At 40.6% G+C, this 19398-nt stretch overlaps 1 protein-coding gene across 1 annotated transcript in view; it reads right to left on the bottom strand.

Moving 5' to 3' along the window:
* Positions 1 to 1730: 1730 nt before the first annotated feature.
* Positions 1731 to 19398, bottom strand: part of Prkci (protein kinase C iota) — a 59965-nt gene continuing 42297 nt past the window's right edge. The window contains exons 8-18 of the mRNA XM_036190829.1: positions 18117 to 18175; positions 14240 to 14416; positions 13725 to 13822; positions 13172 to 13258; positions 12774 to 12909; positions 10112 to 10199; positions 8813 to 8938; positions 7731 to 7810; positions 5884 to 5973; positions 5243 to 5358; positions 1731 to 1967 (exon numbers count right to left, since the gene is read on the bottom strand). Coding sequence (XP_036046722.1) covers positions 1880 to 1967; positions 5243 to 5358; positions 5884 to 5973; positions 7731 to 7810; positions 8813 to 8938; positions 10112 to 10199; positions 12774 to 12909; positions 13172 to 13258; positions 13725 to 13822; positions 14240 to 14416; positions 18117 to 18175 — 1145 coding nt within the window. The 3' untranslated portion in view covers positions 1731 to 1879. The remainder of the gene's footprint in view (positions 1968 to 5242; positions 5359 to 5883; positions 5974 to 7730; positions 7811 to 8812; positions 8939 to 10111; positions 10200 to 12773; positions 12910 to 13171; positions 13259 to 13724; positions 13823 to 14239; positions 14417 to 18116; positions 18176 to 19398) is intronic.

Here is a 19398-nt window from a genome sequence, read left to right on the forward strand (position 1 = left end):
GTCCAATGATGTGCATTTTTAAACAAACTCTCAGTGATTATTCTATATTCCAAAATGCCCCAAGGAAAACAGCACCACTTAAAAGGTCATAAACATACTGACACCAGAATTCTCTACAAGTTTATGATGCGAACACTGCCTTTTGATTTAAACTAAGTTCTAAGTATTAGGGAAACATATATACCTCTCAAACATGAAAATGCACATAAGCAATTGCTTTCTGAAGTGCATTTTACTACATTATTTGGCTGCTCCCCACCCCTACACATTTACTTATTGCAGGGGAGGGGTTTGCATGTGCCATGTATACCAACTTGTGGGATCTGGTTCTTTCCTTCAGCATTTGAGTTTCAGGCATCAAACTCAGGTCATGAGGCTTGGCAGCAAGCGCCTTTCCCTGCTGAGCCACCTCACTGGTCCCTTATTTGACCTCAATCAATGGAGGTTTTCATTGTTCTCAGCCTTAAGTTATTTGAAGAAAAGAAAATACATGACACAAACCTGGGAAAACTTACACTTCTAATAAAATGTAGCATCCCCCAAAAGATAGTTTTTAAATGCCTACATGTTTTAAATCATTATAAGCAGAACACTAGAGAGCATTCCTAAAATTAAATTTTACTGATTTGATAACTGTAGTTTATTTAGATAATTATTTTAAAGTTCTTTATATAAAAATATTTAAAATAAACAGCAGAATGATGCTAAAAATGGTATTTTTAAATAAAATGTTGCTAAATACTACTATTAATAAAAATATTGTGGAGAACTAAATAACTCTGCCCCTGAAATGCATTCTATTATGTATTACATTTGTTACCTAAGACATAAAAACTCAGGAAGAGCTAGAACGGTGATGTGAGTACATGTGTTATACTCAAGTTCTTTTACTACTGTTCTTGATTTCATTGCAGACACCATTCGCAGGTCTCAAAAGTACAAGAAATGTACTTTGAGGAAGGAATCAAAAGTAGTTCAGACATTCCACTTAGAAGATAAATTATTTTCCTGTACACTAAATAATAAAATGTGCATGTACACTCTGCCTGCCCTGACTGAATGGAGTGCTCTTCTAACTGGGTAAGAAGTGAGCGTCTCCTCGCTGTTTAAACCAAAGTCCAACCATAGGGTTCATTCCCAGTAAGAGAGAACACATCACCCCTGCTCTTTCTGCAGCTGCTTTAAATGTCTGTTTTTTCCTTTAAATGTACTGAGCAACTGTCCATTCATATGCCTTCTGGAAGGCAAGCTCAGAAGCTAACCCCTTAGTCTGAAAAAAAGAATTTTAAAACACAAAATAAATAAATCATCATGCCAGTTTTTCAAACATGGCTACTAATTTATAACCCAATTCTTAGTAAAACTAGTCAATTGTGTATCAATTTGATAACTGCTCCTTTAAATAGCAATAATTATCCAAGTAATGAGAAAATTTCTAGGAGGACTCTTAAACTCTAGGAACTCTGAAACTAGGAATACAGGATGTATTGTGAATTTCCCTCCATTACACAATCAAGCCTTCAATTGACTTAACACAAGATGACATCAACTGTGGGAGACTGATGATGTTATCCCACCATGTGTCTCAACACAACAGAGACTCTGTTTGAGAAGCTGTGGTATTTCCTTTAAGCAAAAGACAACTTCCTCACTTGTTCCTAGGCCTCTGGAGAGCAAGAATAACTGAAGTCTGACCTGACTGTCGGGAAGTTAGTTTCATTTTTTTTTTCTTAGCTCTACTTAGCTCTATGATTCCTGTCGTCTCTAACAGGATAGTGAGAGATCTGTAGGTGATGACACAGAATGTCAACTGTGACCAGGCTAACAGGTAGATCCATGCACTAAATGACGGTAAGCAAATGAGAGCTGAAAGGGAGGATCAGACACATTCTTCTGCAGACATCAAAAGAGGGTTGATATACTCAAAACCTTCAAATTCAGACTGGTCAATCTTCCTCACGATGTCACTGTTGAAAGAAAAATAAATTCATTGTCATCATAATCAGGACTCTGTCAGCCTTTAAACAGTGAGATACAAGTACAAAGAAAACACAAGGCTAAATGATCTTAACTGGAAAGAAAACAAGCCCTTAGATTAATCACGAAGTCACTTCTAGAAGAAGTCAGCCAAAGGAAAGCACAGCAGAGACAGGAGACTTGGAGCAGGGGAGGTCTGGCACTGTGGCACACCTAGCTTGACACACAGTGAGCACAGAACTGCCAACACTCCAGTACCAAAGGGACATGCCATACTGCTGAGCACAAAGTAGAGCTAGCTCTCTCCTTGAAGGAGCAGCAGATACTGGACAGCCCTAAGAGAAAGCAGTATCTGCTATATTCGTGTGTGTGTGTGTGTGTGTGTGTGTGTGTGTGTGTGTGTGTGTGTATGTGTGTGTGTGTGTGTGTACACGTGGTTGATGGCTTCCTTGGTCACTGCCCACCTTACGTTTTGAGCAGGATTTCTCACTGGACCTGGAGCTCACTGGTCTGGATGGATGGGTAACGAGCTCCAGGTCCCCAGCATCTCTGCATCTTCAGTACTAGGATTGTAGATATGTGCTGTCACACTTGGCTCTTTATGCAGGTGCTGGAGATTAGAACTCAGGTCTACATGCTTGCATGGCAAGCACTTTCCTAAGTGAGTCATCTCCCAAACCCCACTGTCTGCTAAATTTCCTACAGTGTAGGCTAAGTCCTGTTCTACCACACAATAAAGGGAGGGCAATATGGAGCTGGAGAAATCCTAATAGGTTCATCATACAAGCATGTGGAATTGGAAAGTGGTAGGTCTGGAGAAATGAAGGAACCATGGAGTTGGAGGCCGGGAACAGTAGGGTGCTAAGTGAGAGGTGCTACATCTAAGACTCTAACGATCATCTCCACTGATCAAAGATCTAGTCTGAAAAAATGAGAGAATTTCAATCAGTGAAAATGACAGAGGAAATTAGAGACACAGCAAGGAGAGGGGGAGAGAGAGAGAGAGAGAGAGAGAGAGAGAGAGAGAGAGAGAGAGAGAGGGAGGGAGGGAGGGAGGGAGGGGGAGCATGACACCCACCATCAGGGAGTGGGGCGTGGACAGCTGTTACTGGGCAGTTTCTGATTAGGGCTGAAGAACTGAGCAGCCCTTCATGAAGTACACTGAATAGGATGAACAGTAAAGGGGTGAAGGAATCAACCAGTAGGCTGGTCCTATATCCTTGGTACAATGTGAATGAGACAGGATCTAGGATTAAGACAACAGGAAGGGGTTGGGGATATAGCTCAGTGGTAGAGCACTTGCCTAGCAAGCACAAGGCCCTGGGTTCAATCCTCAACCCCCCCCCCCCCAAAAAAAAGACCATAGAAGAAGAAAAGAAAGTTCAGATCCAACTGCTAAAGGAGAAACAGGTAAAGCCGCCTGAGCGTGGGCACTGTAGAACGTGGTGGGGGAGGAAAGATATCCACAAGTATGGCTGAATCTGGCCCACAGGATGGGTGGTGGTGTGACAGGCAGACACAAGGTGTGACATAAACCGAGGGGCAGCACAGAGAAACTACAAAGGTCATCACTTTGGTTTTAGACTCCAGTTACTGAGGTGTTTTCTGACAAAGTTAAACAGATGGAGGTGCTCAGGAGCACCACGGAGGGGCAGTGAGATGCTCGGAAAGCAGCCCTCACTTATCTTCATAGAACCTTGTGAGGCAGACAACATGAGAAGGAACAGGCGCAGAGAGAAGTTAGCATTTCTACAGAGCTGCTCAGCTGGTGAGAAGGACATGGACTTGAGTGTCTCTCTACTGATTAACCCCATGCTCTTTCTGACACAGTTCTGTCAGGAGCGACTGGTACAGCTCTCCCCTAGTAGACAGTGAGCTTTTTGTGAAATCAGGCTATTTTGACCATCCATGAATGTCTAGCACTTAGCATAGCCTTTTGCTCCACAGCCATCTGCCTATTTGGTTAGTAGTCACTTAAATAACTAGCATCCACCATACAGGGCCAGCTGAAGTCTCCAAGGTACAAACTGAAGACAGCAAACAGAAGGTTGCCGGGTAGAGAACCACACAGCATCCAGGTCTCAGGATGACACTGTTCTGAATCCATACCTTTCAGACACCGGGGATGAGGACTAACCAAACAACGCTTTGAAGCCTAGAAACGAAGAGATCAGCCTGACCTGCCAAAGTTATTTTTTTTGTATGTGGAGCTGAGGATCGAACCCAGGGCCTTGTGCTTGCTAGGCAAGCGCTCTACCACTGAGCTAAATCCCCAACCCCGACCTGCCAAACTTTAAGAAGCAAGTTACTCTACAAATGTCTGGGAAGAAAAGAGAAGGCAGTTACCGCTGGCCACGCCGACCGGAGTCTGGTCGACACCGCTTCTTCCTTTACCAAGAACATGACTAGCACTTCTCAGAACAGCCGAAGACGGAAAGAATGAAGTGACAGAGAATGTGGGGCCTCACGGAGGCGGAGATCCGAGGACCAGCGAACTAAGTGTGTCTTAGGCAGGAAGAAAGTGTTGGAAAACCAAGGCAGTGAAGCAAGGGGAGCTGGAGCCTCGAAGGGCGGGACACAGGCCAGGGCTAGAAAGACAGAGGGTAGCCCTCCAGGAATGCGGGCTTTCCCAGCGGGAGGAGAGAGGCACAGTCCCGAGACACAAGTTGCCTGAGGTCATCAGCACCTGAAGTTCTGGTTCCTGCAGTCAGAGTCAAGGCTCTAAGAACAGCTGCAAAGAATGCTCGTCTGAGAGATAAGAGAAGGGCAAAGGCCCCATAGGTGAGAGAATAAATAATCTTCGGAGAGAGAGAATATCAAAATAATCTCCAATTACGCTGTTTTATTTTGAAAAGATGTGACACCAACAACTATTCTGATCCCTGCTGGCTAGACTAGAGACTCGGGTCACTTTTACAAGGACCACCCAGAAACTCAGAGAGGTGCTCATATCAGAACGGGGCAGTGTTGCCCAGTGTTAAGTACAGGCCCTGGGAGTCAGCCCGCGTTCGAATGCTGACACCTGTGTACCTCATCTGTAAAGTGAAGTCACACACTTTACAAGGCTGCTGGGAGGACGGGATCATGCACACAGAGCAAGTAGATATGACCATCGCCAGAGTGCTAAACAGCATAATGGGTCCAAATACCCAGCAATGGAATGGCTACATATAAATTATATAGTATTTTCATCAACAACTAAATAGCTTTGAGATTTAGACTTCAAAAGAAGTTTAAAAACATTCTAGTGTGTGGAATTACTTACTCATCATCTGGAGTGAGTTGGACTGGTTCATTAGTAAACTGGGAGTCAAAGTTATCCAAACCAAACTCTCCAGAAATGTTTGGTTTAAAGGGCGGCACCACCTGCTTTTGCTCCATCTAAAAGGACACACAGATGAAAGCTCAGGTCTGCATTCATGAGCACTGACTGCGCCTCTACGTTAGACGCTGTTCTCCATGTCTCACCAGGTATGCTGCTGTACAATTCCAGCAACCACGGCCACATCTTATTAATCTGAACATTGGTGTGGGCCTCCATAATATTACATACTTCTCCAGTACATTAATATTCTATCTTGTTTCTAGAGTTTTTTGTTTGTTGTCTGTTTGTTTTTCAAGACAGGGTTTTTCTGTGTAGCCCTGGCTATCCTGGAACTCACTCAGTAGACTAGGCTGGCCTCAAACTCACAGAGATCCGTCTGCCTCTGTCTCCTGAGTGCTGGGGTTAAAGCTGTATGCCACCACCGACCGGCTCTCTAAGGCTCTCTTAAAATTTTTTATAAGTACCACTGAGTAGTTTTAAGTTATTAAGCTATCATATCTTAGCTTTTCAATAACTTACTAATGTAATAAAAGTTGGTCCTTAGTTACAATAAAACCCAAGCAAGGAAAAAATTTACATACCATGTCCCAGTCCACGTTTCGGAAGAATGGGTGTCCTTGGATGTCAGCAAATCCAGTTTGAGGGTGACAACCCAATCGTTCCTTTGGGTCCTATGGCAGAAGCAGTGTTTCAAGAGGTAGATGAGTGAGCTTCCTACCTAATGATGCCTTTCTTTGAGAAACTGAAATGTCTAGCTGTTTTTAGAAAGCCCCCCACCAGAGCCAAGTGAGTCATCTAGAGTTCACAACAGGGAAAGGTTCCTCCCAGCTCTTCATCAGCTTATCAAGGCAGTAAGTGGAAATCCTGACACCAGACATAATCCCAGCACTTAGGAGGCAGAAGCAGGCGGATCTATGTGAGTTCAAGGCCAGCCTGGTCTACAAAGCGAGTTTCAGGACAGGCTTCAAAGTTACACAGAGATATCCAGTCTCAACCCCCCTCCCTCACTAACCCCCCCAAATATATATATATATATCAGTTCAAGACCATCCTCTGTTTCAAAGAATGCAAGATCAGCCTGGGCTACATGAGATTGTTTGTTAAATGGTAGTATACTATTGCTGATCTTTGCTAATGAAAGATGTGAGGAAAAATAAGGCCAGCATTTAGCTATGTCTTCCTCATGAGCCAGAGTTCAGTCATTATTAAGAAACCTCTGAGCATTACTACACTTACGTTTAGCTCAGTGTTATAGCCTATGCTCAACTACAGCAATAAACCCTATCTGTCTAAAACAATGACACAGCAATGATCTGACCTCTGACTGAGGTGGGGGCTGGACCTCACAAACCTCGGCTTTTATTCCTGCCGTGAATATATATAAGGCATTTTATTTTATACATTAGCATCTCTCTACTTCATTTCTCACTGTGTGAAACATAAGCTTTCCAGTTGAAATCTTCCCTCACATCAAACAGCCATCCAGGGATCAGAGAGATGGCTCAGTGGTTAAGAGCACACTAACTGCTCTTCCAGAGGATCCGGGTTGGATTCCCAACCCTCACATGGCAGCTCACAACCATCTCTAACTCCAGTTCCAGGAGATGTGATGCCCTCTTCTGGCTTCCTTGTGCAACAGTAGTGCATGTGATACACAGATATACATGCAGGTAAAACACGGGACACATAAAATAAAAAAAAAATAGCCTTCTAAACTAAGTGCCAATTTCCAATTTTATTAAAGTTCAATCTTATCTGCTCAAGGAGGTAAATATAACCCTTTTCTACCTTCACTTATTTGAAATAAAATTTATGAATCCCAAGTTCACAATCTTAGCTCCTAAACTCTTCTGGCATACCAACTACTATAAGCAATCAAGTGATGCTACATTTTAAGATGTCATTTCATTTCCTCTGAATTTTATCTAAATATTGAGTTCTTAATATGAAATGGATAGCGAACACTACTGACCACATGCTCAAAAAAAAAAATACATGGTGATAAATGGGTTTCATGGATAATGATACACAGAAATAGAACTGAAAATGCAATTACAGCTAATCCTAAAGACTCCATTTTTCCTCCACTAATATATTATGTATCACTTACATTAAAAGCATCAAATGCAGTATCTAGCTAGAGGCAAATTAAATTGGCCATGTGGCAAGGATAAAAACAGGTCAGTATTTGATAGTGTCTCATTGGTTATGAAATAAAATTCCATCATAACTGAAAAGTTACATAATCACATTGCCTGAGCCTCCACTCACCAGGCTGCACATCCACTTACCAAGTCTGAGCTTCCAATTACCAAGCCTGAGCCTCCATGTTCCAGGCAGAGCCTCCATGTCTCAGGCTGAGCCTCCTCTCACCAGGCTGATTTACACAGGTAAAGAAATCACATTAGATTTTACACATAATTCTTACCTTGTTGAGAAAACTCTTCAGCACACTTGCTGCTTTTACAGACAGAGAACGTGGTATGCGAATTTGCTTTTCCAAAATCACTAGAAAGATAAGAACGACAGTACAATTTTCAGCTTTTTATGCAGCCTGAATGTTTAAGTTTTTCTTTAGATTCTGAGCTATTTAAGGTGTTGCAGCAGAAAACCACTATTTACATAACGAAACACTGCATGTATTTTCCTAGTCTCTTGACCCTCCTCACAGCTGGCCCCTTACCTGAACATTTACCATTTACAAACATGTTTCACTTCTCACTGTCTAATTGTGCCCCAGTTTCTCCTCTGTAAATGGGAACAGAAACAATACCTCTTCACAGTGTTCTTACATGTGGAACACAGAATTGCACCAGGAAGTGTGAACCACCGACCAGCAGTCCTGAGAGGTCCCGCTGCTCATGCCTTCATGAGCATGAACCAGTTACTATCAGACTAAAGTCTCTGTCAAATGCACAGGCATCAAACTGTAGCTCATCAGCACTTAGAGTGCATTTTTCTAATTCCTAGTGAGCCCGAGGGGCTTTTCATAGTCTTAATGGCCCTTTGGTTCCCTATAACAGTAAAGACATCTTTGTATTCTGTGAGGGTTTTAGCTACTAAATGCAAAATTGTGTGGCCACTGTCACACTTTGTGGTAAAGGTCCCCGGGCTTGGCCTCCTGCTTCTGTTCCCTTTGACTTTTAGCACTGTGAGCACCCCGAGTCCTTAACAGCGCTCTGATATCTTCACACTCTACCTTTCTTGAACCTGGGCACTAAGCCGAGGGCTCCTGCACAAAGACTAGCCTCCCCAGGCAGTAGACTCCCTGCTTCGGCATCTATGACAGACAGGCTGAGCTGCGTTGTTAGGAGTCTGATGTGGGAAGGGAACTGTAAATGGAAGTACAGACTAGAGAAGCGGGAGGGCGCATTTAAAAATTATCCAAACTATCATAAGTCAGGAGTGCATGTCCACATTATTCTTTTTCTTACTCAGAATTATAATTTGAAAGCTGTAATTTTGCTCTGGGTTATTCACAGAGAATCTCTACAAAATACTGCAAATTACCTTGGAATAGATAATCCTCTGTATTTTGATCAGGGTTATCGGAGCTCCCAACAATATCAAATGGAGACCTTCCCGCCATCATCTCAAACATGAGCACTCCAAGAGCCCACCAGTCAACACTGAAGCCTTTGGAAAGAAATTTTAAATAATAAATCTTCTCTGTATTCAAGAAAAGCCAGCAATCAGAAATTTATCATGAGATGAAAATGTAAACATGATGAAAAGGTAAATTCTAGTTATATTATAAACAGAGTGGTAGGCACTAAGAACTACAGAAATACTTGGCCCAAGTTGAAAAGGAACATCTACGTAAGAATCCCTCCTCCCAAGAGAGGGATCTTTGTGAAAGAGGGTGAAGAGGTGCTAGACCAATACAAGGGACAACAGCTTCCAGACACAGCAGGGCAGCTATGAGCTCATGGCGCCAGTCAGACTAACTAAACCAGCCCGTAAGGCAGGCAGACACGAGGAGGCAGCACAAACTGGACATGAAGAGTGAAAAAGAGAAAGACACAAAGTTGGATGAAGGTGGATTTGGGAGAAATGGGAAATGGGAAGACATGATCAAAACATATTGTGTGAAATTCTCAAAGCACTAATAAAAATAATAAATATAGCTGTAAAAAAATTAATGGAAGCCAAATGTGACGATGCACTTTAATTCCAGCACTCGGGAGGCAGAGGCAGTCAGATCTCTGTGAGTTCAAGACCAGCCTGGTCTACATAGCAAGTTCCAGGACAGCCAGGGTTATATAGCGAGACCCTGGCTCAGGGGGAAAAAAAAAAAAAAAAAAGAATGTAATGTCTGATGCCTGACAAGCACCCAGCTTTTACTATCTTTTAGACTCCTAGGGGAAATATCCAGGAACCTGAACAATCTTCTGGAAGTTCAAGACACTGGCTTTACACAGCTGATGATTTAAAACCTATGTGGTCACTTCCTGGCTACTGTGATCTAGGCATACTATTTAAACTGTTCTGTCCATCAGCTCCCTCATTTGTAAAACGGGTCAGTAATGCTGACCTCAGGTTTATAAGGGAACTTGGAGTTAACTGTTTATAGCAGTTCTGGCCGTGCTCAGTGTTCATCACTAGTAAAGTATTTAAATGTATACTTCCCCAAATACCAAACTCTTTCTGGCTCTGGTTTCAGAATCTGAGGGTTTCCATGCAGGTTAACAGAATCAATAAAGTTTCTATTAATGAGTAATAAAATGCTATAGCACATTATAGTGTCATTGGTACCATATTAAACCACCGATACAGTAATAGCTAAAAGACCACCTATTTATTCATTACCATAGTCTTCTCCTCTTAGAATCTCAGGAGCAATGTAATTGGGGGTTCCACAGAAAGTGCTAGTCGTATCTCCAGGCCGCAATCCTTCCTTTCATAGGGGAAAAGCAGGACAAGAGGAAAGAAAAAAAGATACAAAACTATTTTACATTTACCTCTTCCATTTCATCCGTCTAAATTCAGCATGTATGTGCAATACATTAAGCCTAAACAACATCACTAGAAACAGTTACCTTATTATGAAAATTGCCACTGCTACTAAAAATCGTAAAGAAAACTTATTCACCCTAGATGCTGTTAAAGTTAGTTTAGCAAGAGGCAGGTGGATCTCTGAGACTTTGAGGCCAGCCTGGTTGACAGAGTGAGTTCCAGAACAGCCAGGCCTACACACAGAAAGCCTGCCTCAAAAAACAAAAAAACAATAAGCAAACAAAACCCCCAAACAACAACAACAACAAACTCAAAGCAAACCAAACGAAAACCTGCTTTTAAAATATTATTTGTTGGGCTGGAGAGAGGGCTCAGTTGTTAAGAGCACTGGCTGCTCTTCCAGAAGTCCTGAGTTCAATTCCCAGCAACCACATGGTGGCTCACAACCTTTTGTAATGAGATCTGGTGCCCTCTTCTGGCATGCAGACAGAACACTGTATGCATAACAAATAAACAAACAAATATAACAAAACATTTGTTAAAATTCAGTACAAAATCGAGATCACATGTCTAAAATTAATCATCTTACACAACTGTTGATATGACAATGCTCTGCTTCTTGTCACTTTTCCTGTGGAGTGTTTCTTCTGCTTTGGTGAACAATTAAAGCACAAGACACACACAAGCCAAGTAGAGAAAACACTCAATAATAAATGGAACAACCATTAAGAACTGTAACAAATATAAATTTCTGTATACCTACTAACATATTCCTTAAGAATAAAAATGAACATGTTAAGAAAATGTCATGGTCTTCAATCATGAGATCCTAACATTTCTATATCAGAAAATATATCCTACACACCAATAACTAATAAACAGAGAAAATTCTAGATTAAAAACTGAAACTAAAAAGAAGAACACTAAGCATGGTGTTATACACATAATCCCAGCCTTTGGAAGACTAAAGCAGGGGGATTATTAACTCAGGGACAACCTCAACTACATAGGCTTTGAGACCTTGTCTCAAAAGAACAAAACAAAACCCACCCAAACAAATAGGAAATACAATCAATCCAACAACCAAATATGTTACATGTGCCCATCTACACATGGTATAAATATGGTCAAATTCATTTGGAAAAGGGAAGGACAGAGAGTCATAAAAGAAAGACTCCTTGCAGGCTAGGGAGATGGCTGGAGGTAAATTCTTGCCAGGCTGGCCTTGAACTCAGGACCATCCTGTTCCAGCCTTGCAGAGGTGAATCATGTCCCTGCCTCCTCGGGCAATTGGTAATTCTAACTAATATTCAAGTAGTGACTCAAAAAAAAAAAAAAAAAAAAAAAAAGAAAAAAGAAAAGAAACCACTGTCCTAATTTGCATATTAATACTTTTCATATTTTTATTTGCTCTTGAAACTTATAAAAATCCACTATTATTGTGATTAGTTAGTTAGTTAGTGTTTTTCGAGACAGGATTTTTCTGTGTAATAGTCCTGGCTGTCCTGGAACTCACTCTGTAGCCCAGGCTGGCCTCGAACTCAGAGATCCACCTGCCTCTGCCTCCCAAGCACTGGGATTAAAGGTGTTCACCTTTTAATTTTTTTTTTTTTTAAACCAGGGGGGAAAAACACTCTAGGGGAAAAAATGGCAGAACAAAGCAGTATCCTGAATGTAAGTGAAGGATACACGATACACAGGAGTCTACTGATTAAACTTTTTCATTATTTACAAACAAAAATTTATGATAGAGAATAATTTAAGGTGTATCATAGGAAAAAAGATCTTGAGTTTTATACATAATGTGAAAACTTTATTTTCTAATACAGATGTGCAGATGTACTGTTAAAGCCTCAATACCATTTGAGTGTTTATGAATGTACGAATGTAGAATTCTGCTCTGGTGCACTCCTCCAGGTGGGTGAATGCAATGCACACTCACACACCTGGGGTGTCTTGTTGGAGCAGTGTACTAAGTAGAATAGTTCTCTGGACACATCGTGGGAAAAGATCAGACCTCCAAATGGAACAGTGCTGCCAAAGAATAAAACACCAACACAGGCATATTCTGAGACAAAGAAAAATGCTTACTTGACTTTTATCATACTTTATGTCAGAGATTTGAAGTTTAAGTATAAAAACATTATCATACTTTATGTCAGAGATTTGAAGTTTAAGTATAAAAACAGACTCCTAAGGAAGATCTGCAAGTAGGTTCTGGGTCTACTAAATGGCGAAAGATTGGAAACTGACGTGAAAGTACTGGGTCAACATAACGAGGACTGCAGGCAGTTTCTATTCCCAGTTTCTTCAAAAGCATAACAGCTTCCAAGACAAAAAGTTACAATCAATTAAAAAACTAACCCTATGTAACACCCATATCACAGATGACATGGAATTCTGTGATGGCTGAACGGCCAGGGTGTACACTCATCCTCATCAAGGTGGCGATCATTTCCCGTCTAAACATGAAGTTCCTTAACTGACAGTCACAGCTGTCTGGAAGGTCTCTCACCTTACACATGCCATAGTCAGTGAGTTTAATGTGTCCTTCAGAGTCCAGCAGTACATTGTCCAACTTCAAATCTCTATAAATGATCCCTCGCTCATGAAGATAATTTAGAGCTAGACTGATTTCTGCAGAGTAAAACCTTGAATTGAAAAAGAAGTATGATTTTGTTATGAACAGTCACCACTTGAAAACCCTAAATATACAATGAACACAAATAGCAGATTATAATATGTAATAGGCATATTGCAATCTACTATGTAAATTAACCTAGTTCAGTCTCCTCATGACTTACACAGAATAAACTAGCAACAAGGTAATTTGTTGATGGACTGTTTTTGACTAGTAGACCCGAAAGGTCAGGCAACTCTAAGGAAGAAATCCAGCTCAAACAAAGAGCTTACCTGGCATGCTCTTCAGGAAGCTTTCTTTGTCGCTGCATGTGGAACATTAGGTCCCCTCCATTGACATACTCTATGACAAAGAACAACCTGAAACAGGCAAACCGCAGAGCCACAGTCAAAGCAAGTCAGCCAGGCATTTCCAATACAACAGTGATGGCGACAGCAGAAAGGCATTCCGAATGATTCAGTCCTTGCCTAGAACTCGGTGGGAACAAGAGGTGTGGACACAAGAAAATAGCCCAGCACAGCACAACTACACCGATTCCACTCTGGGCTAAGGAGCTACTTACTAGGTGAGTCATGTTTGAATGTTACTGAGGTAAAGAAGACATTATGTCATAGATGGGAATGTGCAGGTCATCAAGGGCTGGCTAGCTACTGCTGTTTCTTAGGGGCCTCTTCTCCCTCTCCTTCTCTCTCCTTGTTTCCTATTAGTGACTGGTGTCAGATTCGTACTGCTGATTGAAGCAGGAAGTTCTTAAGTGCTCTTACAGGAATTACAGGAAGCACATGAAATGAAGCCCAGTAACATTCTGTCACCTTTTAACCTTACCTGCTTTCTGTCTGGAAACAAGAATGCAGCCCAACAAGAAAAGGGTGATTGGACGCCTGCTCGAAAACATGCTTCTCTGTCTGCACCCAGTCAATATCCTATTTCAAAGTTCAAGGAAATCTATGTCAAATGAAATGTCCAAAACTTATTGATAAATTTGTTCTTAGTAAGTCAATGATCACAAATGTTAACCAATTAGACTAAATATCAAAACCACTCACTGTCATGAAACAAAACTTATACAAAGAGAAAATATCATTAACAAAATGCCCAGTATTATGAAATAGTCTTGAACTCTTAGAAAGCTCAAGTACTTCCCTTGACAATAATATGCCTTTGTCTTGACTTTATTTTTACCTAAGGCTTGTTCTTAGAAAAGTAGACCAAAATAATAAGACAGAGATGCTGAAGTGGTGTGCTTTGGTTATGTCTGTGTATGTGTGGCACTCTGCGTTAACCCAGGGCCACCTGCACACCCGGGTTTGTCTAGAAGGAGAAAAACCATCACCACTTACCTCATCATCATTGACAAGCTCTTTTTTCACAACTTTCATTGCATAAATGCGATCTGTTTTTTTTAACCGAACCAACAGTACTTTGGCATAGCTTCCTCTCCCTATAACTCGAAGCAAATCAAAATCCTGGAGACCCAGACTTGATGATGCTTTACCACTTTCCCTGGTGTTGGTCGCCTGTTGAAGACATTTAACCAGCAAAGTTTCACCTGTAAATGTTTTGCTCAGTACTTTATATTTCTAACAAACTGTTCTAACTACCATGATTTTAAAGTGTTTTCATAACGTAAGATATTTTGAGTTCTTAACTCTTTTCTTATCTCTCCTAAAACCTTCGATCTTTAAGAGACAGGGTGAGCTTGTGAGTTAAGAAGGAGTAAGAATGGACTTGAAATCTAAGCAATGCTAAAGGACGCTTTAAAGGACCTGACACATTTTAAGGACAATTGTGTGTATCTGTTTGGTTTTCCAAACAGAATTAAAGTTAAACAGAATATCAAGATGGAAGAGTCTGCTAAGAATCTGGTAAAAGCTAGTAACTGTAACCGGAGCTGTGAGAGGATGCGCTCCAAGGTACAGGAGACCTACAGGAAGGACATGCGCATGAAGCAACACAGTTAACAGTAGATTTGGTATTAAAGGGACAGCAAAGTAACCCTTACAATTCAGTCAAACTAGAAATGTAAACTTCTGTCAATTTATGCAGATTAGTAAAGATAATCTTTTATAAGATATCTGCAAATCCAAAAAGAACACCTTCAGGGACCATGCCGATAGCTCAATACTGCAAAGTCATCAACATGTAACCACAAATGTCCCACAAGAATAAAGCAGGAATCCTCTGGTGAAAAGTGTCAAGGAAAGAAAAGGAAGCTAGGAGAGGGAAGTGGGGGGATGAAAGCACCAGATCTGACTCCTAGGCTTCTGAAGGCACCTGCACTCATGCACACATACCAACATAGACACACACATACAAATAATTAAAAACAATAAAAATTTAAAAAGAATGGCCATGGGGTTGGAGAGCTGGTTCAGAGGTTAAGAGCTCTGTCTGCTCTTCTAGAGGATCCTGGTTCAATTCCCAGCACCCACATGGCAGCTCACAGCTGTGTGTAACTCCAGTGCCAGGGGATCCGATGCCCTCTTTTGAACTCCACAGGCACCAGGCAAACATGTGGTGCACAGACATATATACATGCAAAACACTGATACACATAAAATAAATATATCTAAACCTCAAGAGCTCAGTTTAATTTAAAATGCATCTTCTCGAAAATGATCAAAGTATCAACAGCTTATATTAAATCTTAAGGCTACAAGGTATATAAACCAATAATAGCATGACAATCTTTAAAAAAAGTGTAGAAAAATCATACATGGCCACGATCTCCACTCAAAGGACTAACTTAGGACACTGACTACACCAAGCAGACAAGAATGAGGAGCAGCTAGAGTTCTCACACACTGCTGATGGGCTGTGACCATTGTCTCTTGCAGTGGAATGTACTTACTACTCATGCACCAAACTTGTTGATTTACTTATATAATTAATTCTTTGGGGAGTGAAAATTTTATTTTATTTTATTTTATGTAGTACTAGTAAGAACTGAATCCAGGACCTCACATATGCTAGGTAAGTGTTCTACAACTCTACACTTTTCCAATCTTTTCTTTCATTTTTATTTTGAAACAGGTCTTCACTAAGTTGCCTAGGCTGGCTCTGTGTTCAGTAGCCAGGCAACTCTTTAACTTACCCTCCTACCTCAGCCTCCTGAACAGCTGGGATGACATACATGCCTCCATCAGCAGGGCCAGTTGCCAAATCATATTTATAAGATTGTTTCATCCTAACTTAGCATAATAACTCCAACTGAAAGGGAAAACTGGAGTGGGACAAATAAACCAAAATGATAAAATAACTGAAGTACTGCTCTGTGTAACATGCATCTATTTTACATGAAAGAAGTCAGAGACACAAATATTGTAGGAGGCTGTTTACAGCTGGAACAAGAGCAAATCAAGGTAAAGCTAATATGAGGGGCATAGATAGTGGCTACTTTAGCAGAGGGGGAGGGGGACTGCCAGTGAACAGAAGGTTCATTCAAGACAGGCCTCTGCAGTGCTGGGGGATCTTCCTTCGGAGAGGCCATCGCACAGTGCTCACTGTGTTGAAAGTTCATCTACTCATGTCTCATCGTCTATCACTTAAAAGGCATCACAACCAAAGCAGTTATAATGAAGACAACGATAAAATGCCAACGACCGTTTCTAAAAGGAACAAAAAGGAATCCAAGAGCACCGAAGAGCAGATTAATACAGGTCCAGAAGAACAGAGGACTCATTCTTTATTACTAGGGTGTTCTTACTTTGTCTGACTCATTCAGTCTATAAACAAAACAAGGAAGATGTGGTCACAGTGGCAGGTGGGTTATAAATGTTAACCACCTTGGTAATGTAGAAATAAATATACAGCCTTAAAAAACAAAACTGAAGGAACAAGGTAGATAAAGCAAAGTGGAGACATGGGCGCAGCTGGGCTGGGCAGTGAACACATCTGGAAGGGGGACCAAGAAGGATCCTCAGATATGCAAGGAGTTCTAGGATAGCCTGGGCTACATGAGAACTTGACTCCAAAGAACAGAAAAAACAAACAAACAAAAGATAACTGACTAAATCAGAGCAAGACTCTAAGATGACATATTAAAAACATGGGACCAACAGATGCACTTCAGAACTCTGCCGGAGTAAAGCAAGGGAGTGACAAGATCATCCACTACATGTTCATAGTTACTTCAAATGGGTAGTGCATCTGGGGGGCTTTGCTACAATGAATGTTCTGTCTGCCACTTCTGTTTCAAATTTCCATGATAAAAAGGTGGAAGATAAACAAGATAAGCCTAAAATAACATACCCATCAAACACTAGAAAGAGAAAAGAAAAAAGGCAAGGACTAATCTTCCATGGCCAGAAACAAACATGTGAAAAACAGAGATTTAGGTACTATTCACACAACTGGAAGAGGCTGAAAGGGGCTATCTCCAAGACAACACACGGAACAGGTAAGACTGAAGTTTTTTTTTACCAAAAGCTTTTCTAAAACTACTTATTGTTTTAATTTATTTCTGTTTTAGAAACAAGTAAACTTCGGCTGGAGAAATGGCCCAGCAGTTAAGAGCACTTGACGCTATTATAGCAGATCCGAGTTTAGCCCCCATACCAGGCAGCACACAGCAGCCTGTAAACGCTGCTCCAATCGACTTGACACACCCTTCTGGCATCCATGACCACCTGCACATCTGTGGCATTTTCTTACAAAGATACACATAAAAATAACTATTAAATAAATTTTAAGTATTACAGAAAGGGTTTGCCACCCAGGCCTAGCACCCTAAGTTGGATCCCCAAAAGCCATATACAGGTAGAAGGAGAGTGTCAACTCCATGGAGTTGTCTTGACCCCCAAAGCACATGGCGGCATGCTATCCTATTTCTATTCATCACACACACAATAGTAATAATTGTATTTTTAAATGACAGTGAAAACATTTAATCATTTATACTTTAAGCAAAATGCAAGTCTACAAAATGCAAGTGTTTATAATGTGTTTCAAATAATATTTTCAAGTACCAAATGCTATTCCTATATATAATTTTTGCTTATCGATCTAAAGTGAAAATAAATTTTCAAATTATTTCATAATTAAAATTACTTAATTAAGCAGTTAAATCAAAATAATACTGTAAACTCACTAAATGTCTTCCTTGTATTTTACTGTTACAATATAATATGTAATCAGGTCAAATTGTTATATATCTAAAAGATTATGTCTTTCTAAAAAGCTAAGTGATGCTGTACACAGTAGGACAAATTATCTTACCTCCTTTTCTTCACCAACTTGGTCCAAACTTTCATGACTTGAAGGATTATATGGAATTACTAAAAATTCAAAACCAAATATAAAAAAGGAAAATAACCAATAATTAATTTGATAAACATTTTTCTTTTCATGTTTTTTCTTAGTTTTACATGAGTAAGTAATTAATTAAAGCTTAACATTTGTCCCAAATTATATATTAAGAATAGTGAAGGGGGCTGGAGAGGGGCTCAGCAGTTAAGAGCACTGGCTGCTCTTCCACAGGTCCTGGGTTCAGTTCCCAGCACCACACGGTGGCTCACGGCCATCTATAGTGGGATCCAATGCCCTCTTGTGGTGTAAAGTCATACATGCAGATATAGCACTCACATAAAGTAAGCAGTTAATCTTTAAAAAGTGTGGTAAAAAAGATTACTTTTTAAACATAAGAGTGGTGAAGGCGGAAAGAAAGCGCCACTTGGCAGCCAACTCCTGCTTTTTCTCTTCGCTGTGAAGAACTGTTCTCTGGAGAGGACTATAACTACTACTGCAATGCTTTGCTACAAGACAGACGGCAGGCAGGCCTGGGTTTATCTCCGTCTCATCTTAAAAATGCCTGACTATCATCACAGACATAAGAAACGACAAGGCCGGGGAGTAACAGCCCAGAGCTCACACTTTCCAAGCTTCTTTTAGGACCAAGCGACCAGTCTGACCTTCCAGAAAAATGCTTTTATGGCTTCAGAATTCCCCAAATACACGCTTAAGATTTGTTCCTGTTTAACACTTAAATCACCCCACATAGTCAGTTTGCTATGCTGTATCTCTACATTTCAAGAATAAGGATCTGAATAGAACCAAGTTGCTTCAACAGTCAACACGGCTCCAAGTTCAGCTTTGTACTTTCTCCCTGTGGAAAAGAAACTAGACTTGCTGAATTTAAAGGATCCTCAGAAAAATTTATTTGAACTAAAAAAGTCAATTGTTAGTTTACACAGTTGTTTTTCCAAATGCTAAATATGCATATGAAAATGATGTGACAAGTTTTACTATCACCAAATACGCTTAGGTACATTGTGTTTTTAAACTTAGGCTTTAAAAAAGTTACCACAGTGGAAAGGAGGCTCCTGGGGTCAGAGGGCTCAGGGTGGGGGAAATGTGGGAGAAATCAGGGGAAGGAAGTAACAAAAGTTTTATTTGAAAATGCTACAAGGAAATCTAATACTCTGTATGATATTTCAAAAAATAAAAAAAGAAATGAAGTCTAATATGAGAAATTACACTAAAAAAGCACCCCAAAGCAGTC

This window comes from Onychomys torridus, chromosome 6 (genome assembly GCF_903995425.1).
Source record: "Onychomys torridus chromosome 6, mOncTor1.1, whole genome shotgun sequence".
Lineage (NCBI taxonomy): Eukaryota > Metazoa > Chordata > Mammalia > Rodentia > Cricetidae > Onychomys > Onychomys torridus.